Source organism: Eretmochelys imbricata, chromosome 1 (genome assembly GCF_965152235.1).
Source record: "Eretmochelys imbricata isolate rEreImb1 chromosome 1, rEreImb1.hap1, whole genome shotgun sequence".
NCBI lineage: Eukaryota > Metazoa > Chordata > Testudines > Cheloniidae > Eretmochelys > Eretmochelys imbricata.
Genome location: NC_135572.1, coordinates 294,183,399 through 294,201,544, shown reverse-complemented (window position 1 = coordinate 294,201,544; position 18,146 = coordinate 294,183,399). Strand labels below are relative to the sequence as shown.

At 42.1% G+C, this 18,146-nt stretch overlaps 1 protein-coding gene across 2 annotated transcripts in view; it reads left to right on the top strand.

Annotated features, from left to right (window-relative positions):
• RAB3IP (RAB3A interacting protein) overlaps positions 1–18,146 on the top strand; it is a 60,138-nt gene that overhangs the window by 10,185 nt on the left and 31,807 nt on the right. Inside the window, exons 2-4 of one of the 2 annotated variants that reach the window (XM_077832907.1) lie at positions 8,541–8,816; positions 9,046–9,307; positions 16,075–16,170. In XM_077832907.1, the coding sequence (XP_077689033.1) occupies positions 8,541–8,816; positions 9,046–9,307; positions 16,075–16,170 (634 nt within the window). Of the gene's footprint in view, positions 1–8,540; positions 8,817–9,045; positions 9,308–16,074; positions 16,171–18,146 lie in introns of those variants that run through there. The other variant, XM_077832914.1, reaches the window with a different exon arrangement.

The following is an 18,146-nucleotide window of genomic DNA, read 5'->3' as shown; positions in this document are numbered from 1 at the left end:
GACTAACTATCTGGAGTTCCTGCTTCAAGAAAAGTTTGTAGCTATCAGCAGCCAGGATTGGGTCAGAATCCATGAGAGAATTAATATGAATTATCCTGTTGTTGCTGCATACAAGCGCATTGAAATCTGCAACTTTACTCCATCCCGCACCCAGCACAGTTCTGGGAAAAAACTGCCACCACACTCGTACTTTGGAGAAATGATTTTGTGACCTGCAGAATTGCATGGATTACCTCTAACTGAAATGGACTAGATCTGGAAATAGAATACTGTTTCCCAAACGCACACACGCAGTTCACTAATTACAGGTGTCTGCATAGACCCAGGAGACGTGATGGCAGAGTGGCAAATTTCTAAATAGTGAAAAGAAAACAAGAGTGACCCTAGCAACCCTCTGTGACTTAACAGTTAAAATAATCTTTACAGCTGTTTATGAATGTTTGAAATTCCAAGTCACTGTTTTGAACTCCACATGGTGGGAGGAAAGGGAAGAGGGAGAGGGGACGCCTAGGTGGTGTGATACAATCGGCCACTAGTGGCCAAATGTTGGTAGCCAGGGCTTACCGTTTTTGCTTCTCTCCCATTACTGTAATAATAAACTTTTGAGTCATACACTTACCAGGCTCTGTGGCTTCTGTCTCCACCGGATTCTCTGCAGGCTTGGCAGCCGGCTGTTCCTCATGGGGTGGAGTGGGGCGGGGCAGTGTCAAACAGCTCTTTCGAGTAGGGACTGAGAATTTGTTATTGGTCCTGATCCACTGTCTGCTCTGGAGTCACTTCATGCTCCTGACTGGGAGCCTGCTGCTGGCTCCCAGCAGTTCCCCAGGCTGGATTCAAGGGCCAATGGGGTACCATCCCGGCTGACCAGGTCATTATGAAGCACGGTTGGCTTCCTGCTGAATGCAGTGCCCGGGACCTGGTCAAAGACATCACAAAATTGGCATGTTGTTGGTGAGTTGCCTGAGGTGCAGTTATTGTCCCTGGTCTTCTGGCACTCACTCTTCAGCCTCTTTATATGCTCGCTGCACTGATTGCCTGTCCAGAAAATCTTGGAGAGCTGGCAGTTTTTACCTGTCTGCTGGTATGTGTGATGATAGTTCCTTCACATTAAAGTTTTTCATACTGGATGAAATGGGAGTCACGGAGCAAAGGGATTGACGTACAGAGGAACTGGCAGGATTGTTGCTCCCATTTTACTTCCTAGGCCGTATTCTCCACTTGTCTGCTAGTTGGGCATGTAAAAGGCATGTCATTCAGGCAATTGTTCTCCCTTTCAGTCATGCAGAGGACTTGCCTCCCTGCTTTTTCTTCTCATTGAAGAAATTGGGATGCAAAGGAGAAGTGGGGAGGCAGAGAATGAGAATGTGATTGTGGAAAGTTTAGATTGGCTTATTGAGGAAAGGGGGAACTGAACTGTGAAGTGGTGGGATGAGTAGGAGAAATTGAATTGACTTATCAGGGTGGGAGGCAGTGGCTTTGGGTATGTTGTGGACATTTTTCAACTGGTCTAGTAAGTTCCTTTGTATAGCTGCAGGGGCAGTTTTTTAGCCCTGGTCTACACTAGGACTTTAGGTCGAATTTAGCAGCATTAAATCGATGTAAACCTGCACCCGTCCACACGATGAAGCCCTTTATTTTGACTTAAAGGGCTCTTAAAATCGATTTCCTTACTCCACCCCTGACAAGTGGATTAGCGCTTAAATCGGCCTTGCCGGCTCGAATTTGGGGTACTGTGGACACAATTCGACGGTATTGGCCTCCGGGAGCTATCCCAGAGTGCTCCATTGTGACCGCTGTGGACAGCACTCTCAACTCAGATGCACTGGCCAGGTAGACAGGAAAAGAACCGCGAACTTTTGAATCTCATTTCCTGTTTGGCCAGCGTGGCAAGCTGCAGGTGACCATGCAGAGCTCATCAGCACAGGTGACCATGATGGAATCCCAGAATCGCAAAAGAGCTCCAGCATGGACCGAACGGGAGGTACGGGATCTGATCGCTGTTTGGGGAGAGGAATCCGTGCTATCAGAACTCCGTTCCAGTTTTTGAAATGCCAAAACCTTTGTCAAAATCTCCCAGGGCATGAAGGACAGAGGCCATAACAGGGACCCGAAGCAGTGCCGCATGAAACTGAAGGAGCTGAGGCAAGCCTACCAGAAAACCAGAGAGGCGAACGGCCGCTCCGGGTCAGAGCCCCAAACATGCCGCTTCTATGATGAGCTGCATGCCATTTTAGGGGGTTCGGCCACCACTACCCCAGCCGTGTGGTTTGACTCCTTCAATGGAGATGGAGGCAATACGGAAGCAGGTTTTGGGGACAAAAAAGATGATGATGATGATGATGATGAGGTTGTAAATAGCTCACAGCAAGCAAGCGGAGAAACCGGTTTTCCCGACAGCCAGGAACTGTTTCTCACCCTGGACCTGGAGCCAGTACCCCCCGAACCCACCCAAGGCTGCCTCCTGGACCCAGCAGGCGGAGAAGGGACCTCCGGTGAGTATACCTTTTAAAATACTATACATGGTTTAAAAGCAAGCATGTGAAAGGATTACTTTGCCTTGGCATTCGCGGTTCTCCTGGATGTACTCCCAAAGCCTTTGCAAAAGGTTTCTGGGGAGGGCAGCCTTATTGCGTCCTTCATGGTAGGACACTTTACCACTCCAGGCCAGTAACATGTACTCGGGAATCATTGTACAACAAAGCATTGCAGTGTATGTTTGCTGGCGTTCAAACAACATCCGTTCTTTATCTCTCTGTATTATCCTCAGGAGAGTGAGAGATCATTCATGGTCACCTGGTTGAAATAGGGTGCTTTTCTTCAGGGGACACTCAGAGGAGCCCATTCCTGCTGGGCTGTTTGCCTGTGCCTGAACAGAAATGTTCCCCGCTGTTAGCCACAGGGAGGGGGGGAAGGTTGAGGGGGTAGCCACGCGGTGGGGGGAGGCAAAATGTGACCTTGTAACGAAAGCACATGTGCTATGTATGTAATGTGAACAGCAAGGTTTACCCTGAAAGAGTGTAGCCACTGTTTTATAAAATGTCTTTTTAAATACCGCTGTCCCTTTTTTTTTCTCCACCAGCTGCATGTGTTTCAATGATCACAGGAGCTTCTCCTTCCCAGAGGCTAGTGAAGCTTAGAAAGAAGAAAAAACGCACTCGCGATGAAATGTTCTCCGAGCTCATGCTGTCCTCCCACACTGACAGAGAACAGACGAATGCGTGGAGGCAAATAATGTCAGAGTGCAGGAAAGCACAAAATGACCGGGAAGAGAGGTGGCGGGCTGAAGAGAGTAAGTGGCGGGCTGAAGACAGGGCTGAAGCTCAAATGTGGCGGCAGCGTGATGAGAGGAGGCAGGATTCAATGCTGAGGCTGCTGGAGGACCAAACCAGTATGCTCCAGTGTATGGTTGAGCTGCAGCAAAGGCAGCTGGAGCACAGACTGCCACTACAGCCCCTGTGTAACCAACCGCCCTCCTCCCCAGGTTCCATAGCCTCCACACCCAGACACCCAAGAACTCGGTGAGGGGGCCTCCGGCCAACCAGCCACTCCACCACAGAGGATTGCCCAAAAAAAAGAAGGCTGTCATTGAATAAATTTTAAAGTTGTAAACTTGTAAAGTGCTGTGTGGCATTTTCCTTCCCTCCTCCACCAACCCTCCTGGGCTACCTTGGTAGTCATCCCCCTATTTGTGTGATGAATGAATAAAGAATGCATGAATGTGAAGCAACAATGACTTTATTGCCTCTGCAAGCAGTGATCGAAGGGAGGAGGGGAGGGTGGTTAGCTTACAGGGAAGTAGAGTGAACCAAGGGGCGGGGGGTTTCATCAAGGAAAAACAAAGAGAACTTTCACACCGTAGCCTGGCCAGTCATGAAACTGGTTTTCAAAGCTTCTCTGATGCGTACCGCGCCCTCCTGTGCTCTTCTAACTGCCCTGGTGTCTGGCTGCACATAACCAGCAGCCAGGCGATTTGCCTCAACCTCCTACCCCGCCATAAACGTCTCCCCCTTACTTTCACAGATATTGTGGAGCACACAGCAAGCGGTAATAACAGTGGGAATATTGGTTTCGCTGAGGTCTAAGCGAGTCAGTAAACTGCGCCAGCACGCCTTTAAACGTCCAAATGCACATTCTACCACCATTCTGCACTTGCTCAGCCTGTAGTTGAACTGCTCCTGACTACTGTCCAGGCTGCCTGTGTATGGCTTCATGAGCCATGGCATTAAGGGGTAGGCTGGGTCCCCAAGGATACATGTAGGCATTTCAACATCCCCAACAGTTATTTTCTGGTCTGGGAATAAAGTCCCTTCCTGCAGCTTTTGAAACAGACCAGAGTTCCTGAAGATGCGAGCGTCATGTACCTTTTCCGGCCATCCCACGTTGATGTTCGTGAAATGTCCCTTGTGATCCACCAGAGCTTGCAGCACTATTGAAAAGTACCCCTTGTGGTTTATGTACTCGGCGGCTTGGTGCTCCGGTGCCAAAATAGGGATATGGGTTCCGTCTATGGCCCCACCACAGTTAGGGAATCCCATTGCAGCAAAGCCCTCCACTATGACCTGCACATTTCCCAGGGTCACTACCCTTGATTATCAGCAGATCTTTGATTGCGTGGGCTACTTGCATCACAGCAGCCCCAACAGTAGATTTGCCCACTCCAAATTGATTCCTAACTGACCGGTTGCAAGCTTCCACAGAGCTATCGCCACTCGCTTCTCAACTGTGAGGGCTGCTCTCATCTTGGTATTCATGCGCCTCAGGGCAGGGAAAAGCAAGTCACAAAGTTCCATGAAAGTGCCCTTACGCATGTGAAAGTTTCGCAGCCACTGGGAATCGTCCCAGACCTGCAACGCTATGCGGTCCCACCAGTCTGTGCTTGTTTCCTGAGCCCAGAATCGGCGTTCCACAGCATGAACCTGCCCCATTAGCACCATGATGCATGCATTGGCAGGACCCATGCTTTCAGAGAAATCTGTGTCCATGTCTTCATCACTCACGTGACCGCGCTGACGTCGCCTCCTCGCCCGGTTTCGCTTTGCCAGGTTCTGGTGCTGCATATACTGCTGGATAACGCGTGTGGTGTTTAATGTGCTCCTAATTGCCAAAGTGAGCTGAGCGGCCTCCATGCTTGCCTTGGTATGGCGTCCGCACTGAAAAAAGGCGCGGAATGATTGTCTGCCGTTGCTCTGACGGAGGGAGGGGCGACTGACGACACGGCTTACAGGGTTGGCTTCAGGGAGCTAAAAATCAACAAAGGGGGTGTCTTTACATCAAGGAGTATTTCAGGCAGGACTTCACGGAGGGTTCCAGTAAGAAATGGTGCACCTAAGTTATTGTTCTTATTGGAACAAGGAGGTTAGCGTGGTCTCTGATTGATACATGGCTAGATTTACCTCGCTGCACCTTCTCTGTGAGTGACTGCAGTGTGACCTAGAGGAATGAGTCCCCTAGACAGGAGAGGAGGCAAATGATTACAAAACAAATCAGGTCTATTTCTTGTTTTGATCCACTCCATCTATCTTTTACATCTTTGGCTGGCAGCAGATGGTGCAGAAGGACTGCATGCCATCCACATCTCATGGCTGCTCGGCAGAAGATGGTACAGTACGAGTGCTAGCCATCCTCATCTCTTGCCTGCCCGGCAGAAGATGGTACAGTACGACTGCTAGCCATCCTCATCTCTTGCCTGCCCGGCAGAAGATGGTACAGTACGACTGCTAGCAATCCGTATCGCCTGCCCGCTCACCATAAGACGGTTCAATAGGACTGACTGCACGACTAAAGAGAATGACCTGGTCAAGTCACTCCAAATTTAGTCCCTGCGCCCATGTCTGCCCAGGCGCTCCCAGCCGACGTGGCCAGGAGCACCTCGGACATGACGATGACGGCTACCAGTCGTACTGTACTGTCTGCTGCCACAAGGCAAGGGGTTGCTGCTACTGTGTAGCAATGCCGTACCGCGTCTGCCAGCACCCAGGAGACGTAGGGAGACGGTTACCTGAGTGGGCTCCATGCTTGCCGTGGTATGGCGTCTGCACAGGTAACTCAGGAAAAAAGGCGCGAAACGATTGTCTGCCCTTGCTTTCACGGAGGGAGGGAGGGAACGGGGGCCTGACGATATGTACCCAGAACCACCCGCGACAATGTTTTAGCCCCATCAGGCATTGGGATCTCAACCCAGAATTCCAATGGGCAGCGGAGACTGCGGGAACTGTGGGATAGCTATCCACAGTGCAATGCTCCGGAAGTCGACTCTAGCCTCGGTACTGTGGAAGCACTCCGCCGAGTTAATGCACTTAATGCACTTAGAGCATTTTCTGTGGGGACACACACACTCGAATATATAAAACCGATTTCTAAAAAACCGACTTCTATAAATTCGACCTTATTCCGTAGTGTAGACATACCCTTAGTCCCTATGTTTGAGCTTCTAAAATGTTTAAAAAAAAATCCACTTTCACTCTAGTGATTGCAGTAGAGGGAAGCTGAAAACATATTGTTGAAGTTTTAACTTTGAAGAAATGGTCTGTACTTTTGTCAGCCTGCTCCCATCCATCTTTTCATTTGTTAATCTAACAGGCTTTATCCTCAAAAGTACATTAATGGAATATTTTATGATAGTTAAGCACAGGTGTAGAAAAAATAAGATTCATATGCCAAAGAAATTGATTACATGGAAACTTAAAATTAAGCTGCTCATGTTTGTGGTTCAGTAGAGAAGCTGTAGATTTAGAGTTTACTCTGCTTACAAAAGGAACACTGTGCAACCGGAGGAGATACTACTGTTGTAGGTAGTTCTAAATAACACATTTCTACAGAAAACAGGAATGGAAGGAGGGTCCCTTTTAAGCCATACATGGTCCTTACTGTGCATTTTCTGGGATTTCCTGCAAAACATTTCTGTGAAGTAGCAAGGGCATACTTAACACAGAAACAGCACGGCGAAGCCATTGTGTTGAGGTGCAGGCACATTTTAGGGTTTTGGGGTGTGGTTTTGTTTTTTTTTTTGGGAAACCTTACCTGGCAATGTATTTAAATAGCTAGTCGCATTAGGAAATAATTATCGATGTACATCTATCCAGTCAAATACAATACTGGCAGTAGAAAACCGTTTGTTTTATTAAATGGACCAAAAAAGGGATGCAGTTACTAAATTACTGCAAATGCAAATTGCTGATCTCCACCCTGGACACTGTCCCTACATTGTAATAAGTATTTTTAAAAATTCACAAATGGGCTGCAAATGTAATAGTAAGTATATCACATGATCTCTGACTGTTTTAAACCTCATCTCTGCATACCTCCTCTCTTGCACCACCCTTTGTCATGATTTGCGGTGCTATGTCTTTTTAAATTGTAAGCTCAGAGCAGATTTTTGTCTGTAAAATGCCATACATGCCTGTTGTTTAAATGCTGTAATTCTTTCCTATGGTACTATGCAGCTACATGAAGAGACATACTTTATATTTATATTGCATTTATTTATACTTCTAAACAATGGAAAAACCTGTTTGCATTGCCACCACTTTCAGAGGTGGTCATGTAAGTACTTGGTACTTAATTTGCCCCTCAAGTCTCCAAATGCTACCCTGAAATGTAGAATCCTGACTTTTACAAAGGGTTTGGATGTCATGTGAAATTTCTGTAAATTTAGAGTTACCTGGTCGTAAAGGGCACATAGTCTCCCTGATTTTATGCTGAAAACAAAGAAATTGTGTTAGAACCTGGTCAATTCAAAATAGTGAATTTTCACCTTATGGTGAATATGGGGAAAATGCAGAGATTTGTGCTTGGCAGTTTTATTAGTATTTTACTACTTCATAGTATTACTATTTTGTATATCTTTGGGTTGATATAATACGCTAAAGATATAAATTTAAGGGCTCATTTGTCTGAGTAGTCCCGTTTACTGTTTTTGCCGCTTGAGCGAGCTATTTCAGGAACAGGCCTGTAGTTTAACAAATCATAGAACTTTGGGAGACTTATTTACAGATACACTGATTGGAAATACTTCACACACTGGAATATGAGCTTTCTTATGTTCTTTTCTGTGTCTATTTTATTGAGATCAAAAGAGTACTGATCTAGGGTAGAAGAGAGGTTTCAGAGCAACAGCCGTGTTAGTCTGTGTTCACAAAAAGAAAAGGAGTACTTGTGGCACCTTAGAGACTAAATTAGTTAGTCTCTTAAGGTAGAAGAGAGGTTTTACTTAAAACTTCCATTTTTCTCCTGTAACTTCTGTTCCCTACTCCACTACATACAACCCATGTGTTCGGCACATTTGCGTAGTTTTACAAGACACCTGTAGTCTAGTGCAAGCTGACTTCATTGTATAAAACAGAACACACATTCATCACAATACATTCAGTTCCCATCACTCTGGTAAACCGGCACCTAAAGCTTAGTCCTAAGCCCCCTGCTTCATCAGCCGTGCTGTCCAGTGTTTGAGTAAGAATGGGTTGCTTGCATTTGAAGTTAATAATGTAATATATAAATGTATTCTTTACTAATCATTCTAATAATTTGCTTGTTTAATTCAGGGTTTCATATGATGAGGCTTTTATTATGGCCAGTGACCCATTGGAAGGCTTTCATGAAGTGAACCTCACTTCTCCCACTACACCAGATCTTCTTGGAGTGTATGAGCCAGGTACTCAAGAACCAACTACCTCACCCAGCGTAATCTACCGCCCACATCCTTCTGCTGTGTGCTCTACACCTATCCAACCCAATGCATTAAATGTTTTTGACCTACCCACACAACCTGTTTATTCATCTCCAAGGCACCTAAACTGTGGGGAAACATCAGGCATCAAGTAGGTTATTGATGATTAACATATCTGATTTATTTAAATGCAAATCTTGTTAATTTATTTAAATGGTTTACATAGCATGTCTTTAGTAAAAACATTATGAATATCTTTAACATCCTATGTTAAGTTATGCTTATAGTGGCACATGTAACAGCAAAACTGACATTTCTAAAAGTTTTATTCCTCTTAGTGTGTGTTCTTATTTAAATAAAGAAATGTCATTTCTTTCCAGCATCAATGTTACAGACACGGTTCCTTGTTCTACCTCTGGACCCCAGAGTGGGTCATCCAAACACAGTAGTTCCAGAAAGGAGAGCAATAATGCAGAGAGAGAGTTTTTGCAGGGTGCTACACTAACGGATGTTTCTGAAGGGAATGAAGATATTTTTGGGCTGAGTACAGACAGTCTGTCTCACTTACGGAGCCCATCTGTACTGGAAGTAAGAGAGAAAGGCTATGAGAGATTGAAAGAAGAACTTGCAAAAGCTCAGAGGGTAAGATTTGTTTTATTGTATTCTCTAATGATTTTTGCTTGCAGAATAGAGAGGTTTGTACTGTCAAACTTATAGATGGGTCAGAAGTCAAAATAGTCTGGGTCCCCCATGTTTTACAGGATTATCACTACCTCATTATTTTATGTAACCTGATCCCCAATATCTGCAGTGATAATGACTCAAACCTCCTCTGGTAGTTTTCCAGTATTGATTCTTCTTGTTATGAAAAACGTTTTCTGTAATGTCTAAATTAAAACATTTTCTTTCCTTAAACTTAGGCCGTTTCTCCCTTCTGAGAATAAGAATAATTCCCTTCTGTTCTGGTGTTACCTTGTAGGTGTTTATAGACGCTGATGATGTACCTCTTGAGGCTTCTCTCTCCCATACTACATAAATGTAGCAGATGCCATATAAAATAGAAGTATTTTTATATACAGGTGTTCACATACTATAATGATGTATCATAGGAATGAATGTATATGAAAGAAGAAATATGAACATCAGTGGCACTCTTCACAGTACCAGTATGTCATACTTTGAATGGAATGCTGTCTTCTGTCAGATGGAATAGCCTTGTTGTTAAAGCATGTGACTGGGAATCAAAACATCTGGTTTTATTTCTTGTTCTTTCCGCAAACTGACATGTAAACCAGAGCAAGTCCCTTAAACTCCTCTTCTGTTCCTTTATCTGTAAAATGGAAGTAATACTTTTTTACCATGCAATGTGCAGAGGTGTAATTCATTAGTATTTGTAAAGCGCTTTGCCTTCCTTGGATGGAAGGTGTGCTATATAAATGGAAAGCATTATTATTTATTGTGATAACACCACTTCGTCTTTCTTAGAATTGCTAGTTTCCTGGTGGATGTTACCCAGTTTGTAGATGTGCTGTCTTTACTCTCTCTCCACATTTATTTGTATTTAACCCCATCTTGCCACATGTTTGGACCAGTCTTCCTGAATGCTTTCCCTCCCTCAGTGTTGGATGTTGTCATTAATTCTATCATGGCTGACTTTACCCCTTCATTATGATGGTCACTGTAAATGTGGGTTCTCATATTATTCCTGATATTGATATTTTTCCACTAAATAATCACTCTTTGCCAACTTTCAATTCTTTGCTATACTGTTTTATTTTGTTGTAATTTGGCAAACAAAACAAAACCAAAAAACAATTGTGGTTAAGTTTTTGGGGAAAGTCAATCACTGTCACTAACCAGTTCTCAATTCATTGTAGTTTTCTAAGTTTAAAGTTCCACTTTACAGAAAAACCCCAAACACTTCAAAGTACACAAATGCATAGCTAGGGTTACCTAAACAACTTGACATAGCCCTGGTATTGTCAACATGAGAGCAACCAGAAAATCTGAGATAGGTTGACAATAGTTTCCCAATTTCAAACTTCCCAGATAAGGCTATCTGCCTAATGGGGTCCAATATTCATGTATGTATTTGAATATGCCTTCTCTCTCTCACTGCTGGACAGAGTTCTCAGAAAGATATCAGAGGGAACAGGGCATGTACTACACTGGTAGTGTTTCTGGGCCTAGAAAATCTGTTATGCTAATGATTTGGATGGTGGTGGAAAACCCACTTATTCCCTCAGAGAGGCCACACACTTTAGTCACTTCTCAAGATGCTTGGCACCATCGGCGAGGTGGTAAAAAGGAAATACTCTAGAATTTCTGGGGGTCTCAGTGACAGGTATGCTTACTCTGCTTCAGTCTAGATGAGCCACCACATCCAAAGCTTATCATAAGATTGTGGGAAATTTTGCTGACATAAGAGCCAGGATTTCATTCACCTTTATTCTAGGCATTTCTTGAATTCAGATATCCTAAAGCATTCTCCTGTCCACAGAATTTCCCTCTTGCAAACTTAATTTTGTCTGAGCTCTTTGTGAACCTCCTTTTGAGCTTATTCCTGCTGTTTCCACTTTCTCTTTCTAATCCCTAATCTTATTTCTAGTGGCTATCTTCTGATAAGAGTGTTGGAGTTGGTAGGAAGGTTGATTAAAGCTCTCTAGTTATTTATTGGAACTAGACTGTATCTGTCTTTAGATTTAAACGTCTCTGGCACGAATTTAGTGTTGTGAGTGTGCATTCCATAAATAAAAAAATACATATAACATAGCAATATAAAGGACTGCCCATCCCACCATGACAGATAAACAGTCACCAGTAAGTATAATAAGAATTATATAAACCTCAAACCCATCCCTTCTTAAAATAAAGTAACCATTTTGCAGCATAGCCAGAGGTTAGCCAAGACGGGCTCAGGTGAACCAATGCAAAAAAGCAGTCTTGTAGTCAGAAAACTTGAGTTGACTCAGTTTCATCAACTTCATATTGAAGATAACAGGGACACGGGGTCAGTCAGTGAAAGTAAACTTTCACTTCAACCCACAATGGTGTCTTTTGTGTGGGCTGTTCAAGTTTGCAACTCATCAGCTATATTCCTTCATTAAAGCAAATATCAGGAAATTCAAATGACGGTTAGCCAAGCATGGTCATTTCAAGACTCGTTTCACTGACTCAGTACACTTGTACCTAAGACTTTTTCCACTCATGTCTTTATGCACTTATATTTTATCTGCCAACCTCAGATTGAGGTGTTTGTGAAAAGTGGTTAAGAAAAATGAGCCAACCACATTTAGATGTCATCCAGATGAATAGTGACCATGTCTTGACGTACAGCATTCCGTGACCTGTTGAAGAGTGCAAGAGAGTGGCTTCAAGGGAGTTCCTTTTGTTTGTTCCCCATTTTAAGTAATTGGCATCTCAAAATTGTCTTTTGTTGGGAGCTTATCTGGAATATCTGATTATGCTGTGGCATTTCAAGGAAAACCAGACTTCCCATAAACAGATAAGTGCTGAGAGCAAACCTCTTGGTCCTTAAGCAATTAAAGGTGAATAAAAGCACTACCATTGCTATCTATCTGCATAGGGAGACTATTTTTGACTTTTGTTTTTGGGTGAAATAATTCCATAGTAATTTTGTGAGTTTTCAGGTTTAAAATAGTTGATTTTTTCCAAGTAGCTTAACTTTTTTTTTTTTTTTGAAGTAGCCAGGTGGGGAGTTCCTCTAAACCAGCTGTCTCAGCTTGTGCTTTTTATTTCTTATTACTCACAGCTGAGTTTAGCTAAGTCTTCAGTAACAGCTTCAGACATAAGAGAGCCTTAAGCATCTGCCTAGATATCTTTACTTTTAAAGCACATCAACCCAAAATATGTAGGTTGTTTGACAATATAATATATAGTATATGATATTCCTCCTAAATAACAGCCTGGAAACTTGCCCAACAGGATTTAAGATTTGACATGTCTAGCCAAACTTCTAAAAGCAATAGGCTATGTATGGTGTCCTCTGCTTTTTTTGTTATGTTTCAGTAGCCAAAACTGAACTCCTGCTTGGACAATTTTATTGTTTAAGTTTACACTACAAGTCTGATTTACTTTGGCAGCCTACACTGAATCTTAAAAAGGCAGTCTTTCCAATCACCACAAGCTGAACAGTTAAAAAAAAAAAATCCATGTATCTAAACCACAATATTTTATATGTATGTTCTGTCACTTTAAAGGTTTAAAAGTGGGCAAAACTAGTTTTACCTTTCAATGTGACTTGAAGATAATGCTTGACCTAATGTTATTTTAACTTCCTTTTGAGATTTACTGATGCATGTAATGTTTCATTTACAAACAGTGAAGTTGAAAACTAAGTGCTGGTATGTTCCCTCTCCATTGTAGAAACATACGAGGCCTGAATATTCACCACTCCTGGATCAAAACCTGCCTTTTCCCTTCTTCAACTCCCCTACTTTTTCCTCGAGAAATACAGTTAAACAAAAAGGAACATGAGTAAATATAAACTTGCTGACCTTCAGTGTTGTCTTCCCTTGGGTTTATTTTTCTGTTTAATTCCTTTATTGTACTTTGTTTCTCTCTTTTTTATTTCCATGGTCTTCCTCTTTTTTCTCTTTCTTTCTGTTCTCCCACCACAAGATATGCATCTGTCTCCTTCCCTAGCCTCTTTCATTTTTCTACAGCATTCTCTTTGGGAAAGCTAGCTGCTTGTGTATGGAACAATATATATTTAGTTGGGAGATATATCTTAATTGCTGTGCCTTTGCATACATAGTACCTCTCGAAATACAATCTTTCAAAAAAGTTAAAAGGCTGCAGATCGGAAAAGCAAAAAATGAAACTTTCACACAAACAAACCCAAAATAAACACAACTCCCAAATTAAATAAAAAAATCTACAAATTCCAACCTAGGTGGACCTATAACTGTGCCCTGAGGCTTGTCAAACTTTAGTTGTCCAAAAGCAGGATGTTAGAAAATTTTTTATTCTAGGAATTGAGATTAAGAGCTCAATTTGATGCTACAAAGTGAGATGTGGTTTCTCATGACTATGTCCTAGGGTGTTTAAGCTTTTGAAGACAATTGGGAACACCTGCCGTTGCATCCAGAACTGTACAGGAAGCCAATGCAGAGATTTGGGCATTGGTTCTATGTCTTCATAGTGATTTCTTCCCCCAAGGAAGTGCGAGGGTTGGCGGGTGGGCAGCTGAATATTCTGGGTGACTTTCAAGGGAAGTTTTAAGTAGAGTGTATTAGAGTATTCTATTGTGGCAGTGACAAAATTGTGAATGGCTGAGTTCTACATCACAGTGGAGTGGCGGTAGCCTCATGTCCCACTGGGGAATGCAGGGTGCTAAGACCTAAAGCTGTAACGTGAGAATTCAGAAACAGTGATGGCTTCTCCATTTTTAAATATCTAAAAAAACCCCACATTACTGTGTATTCAGTGGTGCTATTTTATTGCTTTCATTGAGTGTCATGAGTAGAGTAAGCTGATGATTCGAGCCTATTGAATGTAAGCCCCACCAAAAATGTCTCGTGTATGTAATGTGATGTACTGTGGAGTACAGTGTTACATGCTGCCATTTGGAGACTTAGTGGGGCACCTGGAGGCTTCAGTAAAGGTGGCTTCCAATGAGGTAGTCTAGCTAAAGGTAACATGGACTGAGGGCAGCAGAGGGAGGCGGTAATAAGTAGGGAATACAGGCATCCATAGAGCTGTTTCAGATCACATGCACACCCTCCCTGCTGCCTCTTCTGCTTTTCCAGATCCATCAACAAGTGGAGTGGAAGGATTTCTGAGCATGGTGGTGGTGTTGGATGTCAAGTAGAAGGGAAAAGAATTCTGAACCTGGAGTCTTGGATAGAAGAGAGCTTAGAGCTGAGGTGGGGGGTAGTTCTGAGCTATTGTAGGTTTAAGCAGGAAGATGAGGGCTTCTTGACTACGGAGATAAATTATTGTGTGGGGGTGTATGTGGAGGTGCTTCTGAGTTGGTGGGAGTTGGCTTGGAGGGAGCTGATGTACTCTGGCATGCTGTGAGCTGGAAGGGGGATGAGTTTAGTTGGCACAGATGAGAGCAAGGGGAATTGAGAGTCAATTGGTTAATGAGTTGGTGTACGTGAGGAATGGTAGATAAGAATCGAATTGAAAGAGGAGAGGTTGTGACAAAGACAACACCAAAGGCATTAAAGTGGCATATATACTGTTTTCTCCCACCCTGCCCTTTCTTGTAAAAGGTCCCAGGTTTTCATTTTGAAAGGGCCAAGCAGTGGGGGGGAAGGACCAGAGTGGCCCCTCCCCCTTTTCTTCCCACTTCCTCACCAACCTCCCTTATACCTGTCAAAATACTCCAAACCCCAGTGTTTCAGTTTTTCACTTTGAAAACATGATCAACCTGGGCACTCTGGGAGGTTGCCACCTGCAGCACTATCACTTGTTTTGGGCTCCAGCTCCCGCTGTTCCTAACTGTATTTAGCATTCTAATGTCAGGAAGGACTGGCAATAGGAAGACTCTTCTGAGCTTTTCCTTCCATTTTTAAAATATATTCAAGAAATCTTGGACCATATTACCATTTACACAAAGACTTCTTTACGCTGCTTTGCTCGGTGGTAAGACCTTAAAGTTGGAGTAAATGTAATTTATGCCCACTTTACAATGTTCTGGCAGTGTAAAGGGGCCTGATAGGGGTCTTAGTGTAAATGAGATTAAGCTACCCAGTCCCCAAGCTTTAATGATTAAACTGATTTGATTTGACTGCATATTGCTGCCTTTACAAGGAGCAGGGATATAACTAGAGTGCTGTTTTGGGGTTAGCTAGAGCTGTACTGTAAGGAGGCTCTCTGGAGACAAAACTTTATATTAAAAATATATAAAAAAAGATTCTGTGAACTGGGACTCTTCTTCAGACAAATGTTTTTCTTTAAAGGAAAAGAAAATAAAACATTATTGCTTTAAAATAAAATTAAAATTTTGGAAGGTATATATTATCTATATGGCTATATCAAGTACTAGTGAAAGCAGTATTCACATTGTCACAATACAAAACTTATGAAATTAGCAAACTTATAGAATTCTTTTATATATTCTCTTTTTGGTTTCTATATTCTGTTTCAGTGAATGTGGTCTTCTGTATTTCAGGAAAGAAGCCTTTGTACTTCAGAGAATTTTGGAAACACACATTTAGCTTAGTTGTATTTTTAGATCAGCCTGACAGGTTGCCATATAGAAGGAAATACTAGGTATACATATACAGCATTAATGTTGTTGCCTCTAGTGTTAAGATCAATGTTTTGAAAGGTTTTATTTAGCAAAGGTTATCTGTTGCACTGATTTACTTGTGGCAGAGCTTTAAAAGCCCACAGACTACTACATTAAGTTAGAATAAATAATTTTCAATTTTCCGTAGGAGCTGAAATTAAAAGATGAAGAATGTGAAAGACTTTCTAAAGTGCGAGATCAACTTGGACAGGAATTGGAAGAACTTACAGCTAGTCTGTTTGAGGTTTGTTTGAGTCATTGCTGTGATATAATTAAAGGAGACTGGGCAAGGTGTGTTATGTAGCATCAGTACATTGTACTCTGATACAGAAAAATCCAGCTTGTAAAAGAATTTGTGGTCTCAAGGCTTGGGCCTGTTGAAGTGGAGACTTGAGAGCAAGAAATCATATAGCTTTACATGTATGAGAGAGAGAGACCTCATTAGCCTTGTTAGTCTGCCTACTGCACCCAAAATGAGGGATGTAAGAAAAAATAGACCAGAAAGCTTAAAATGTGTCATTCTTCTCTTTTGTATAACCATTTTCTATCAAAGTCAGATTATCTGTCTAGAAGATTGCATAAAAAAGAAGTAAATTTGGGGCCACAATGAGGGGGACATAAAAATGAATAACTTATCATGCTTCCAGCTTTTAGATTTGGGGCCAGGTGCATTGCTCCCCAAAACTTTGAAATAAACCTATTAAATATACACAGTTATTTATGTGCATTTGTGTAATCAGTCAGAATAGAATCTGGTTGCACAATTAGAAGCATAGATATCAAAGGGGATCTCTAAAGTTAAGATAAGGATAGTTATCATAGCGAGAATGAATTTGTGCCATCTCAGGAAACCATTCTAAAGATATATTTATACTTAAAGGAGGCAGCATACTGATAAAATATTGAGTTCAGAGGCATGTAATTGGAAAAGAATGAATAGAAGGCTAGAAAGAGTAAGGTAGAATGTGTGTGTATATGAGAGAGAGAGATGGTAAACAAGAGAAAGGAGAGGGGAAAATGAGAGAAATTGGGTAAGTATTTCACATAAAAATAAATATACCTCTGAAACATTAAATTGATGCCATGTCACAGCACCATGAAAAAGTGTATTAATCTGTATTAATTAATTAATTTGTATTTGATATGCAAAACATGAAATATGGGGCATTTAGTAACTATTCGGTAATGTGTTTAAGTGTTCAACACTCCCAAATGTTAACATACCACTGAAGCTTTACTTCTGTGATTACTTCACTAGGGCCTTGGGCCCTGATCCTGCATTGGGATCCACAAGCCTGGACCTTCGTGTTTATGCAGAGTCTCATTGGCTTCCTTGGGTCATTGAATGGGCACAGGGGCTTGTACTAGTGTAACCTATGTAGAGGGGAGGTAAGTCAATCTACTTACCAATTCTGGCTATGGAGTTCCTCTCTCTGACTTAAAGTATTTATACAGACCATGAATTCCTGTCATCGTAAGAGACTACAGCTGGATTATATAGGACCATATAAATACTAAAAGTGGAAATTATAATAAGATTCACTTTCTTTCTCATCTTGGGAATCCTGTACCAGTCTTTACCATCAGCCAGTTATGCGCGCACACACAATTAATAATTTAAAATTCCTTTTTATGAATAACACTCCAAAAATAAACTGTTACAACACAGTGTTACAATGCACCCTAGCTAGATGAATATCACTAACTAGAGATTTTGTTGTTTTCCTTGAAATGAAGACTATAACACAGGACCTAAACCTGAAGCCACATATATAATTCCTTACAAAATAAATACAGGAACTGGGATTCTGACAATCAGAGATCTTCTACCTTCACATAAAGAAAAGGAGTACTTGTGTACTCCTTAGAGACTAACAAATTTATTTACAAGTAGGTAAAATTGACAAGTAGGTAAAACGTTTAGTTATAGTATATAACCAACTATTTCAGCATCCACGCTATTGCATATGTAAACTTCAAACAAGAAAGAAAAGAAAACTTGATAATTACCACAGCTTTTAGGCTCACACACTGTCTTTGGTTCGGTGATATAGTACACCTCCTGAAGACATTTGGCCTCCAATCTGCAATTCCTTCTTAATGGTGTTTCCCAGTGTCATAAATATAAAGGGAAGGGTAAACCCCTTTGAAATTCCTCCTGGCCAGGGGAAAGCTCCTCTCACCTGTAAAGGGTTAAGAAGCTAAAGGTAACCTCGCTGG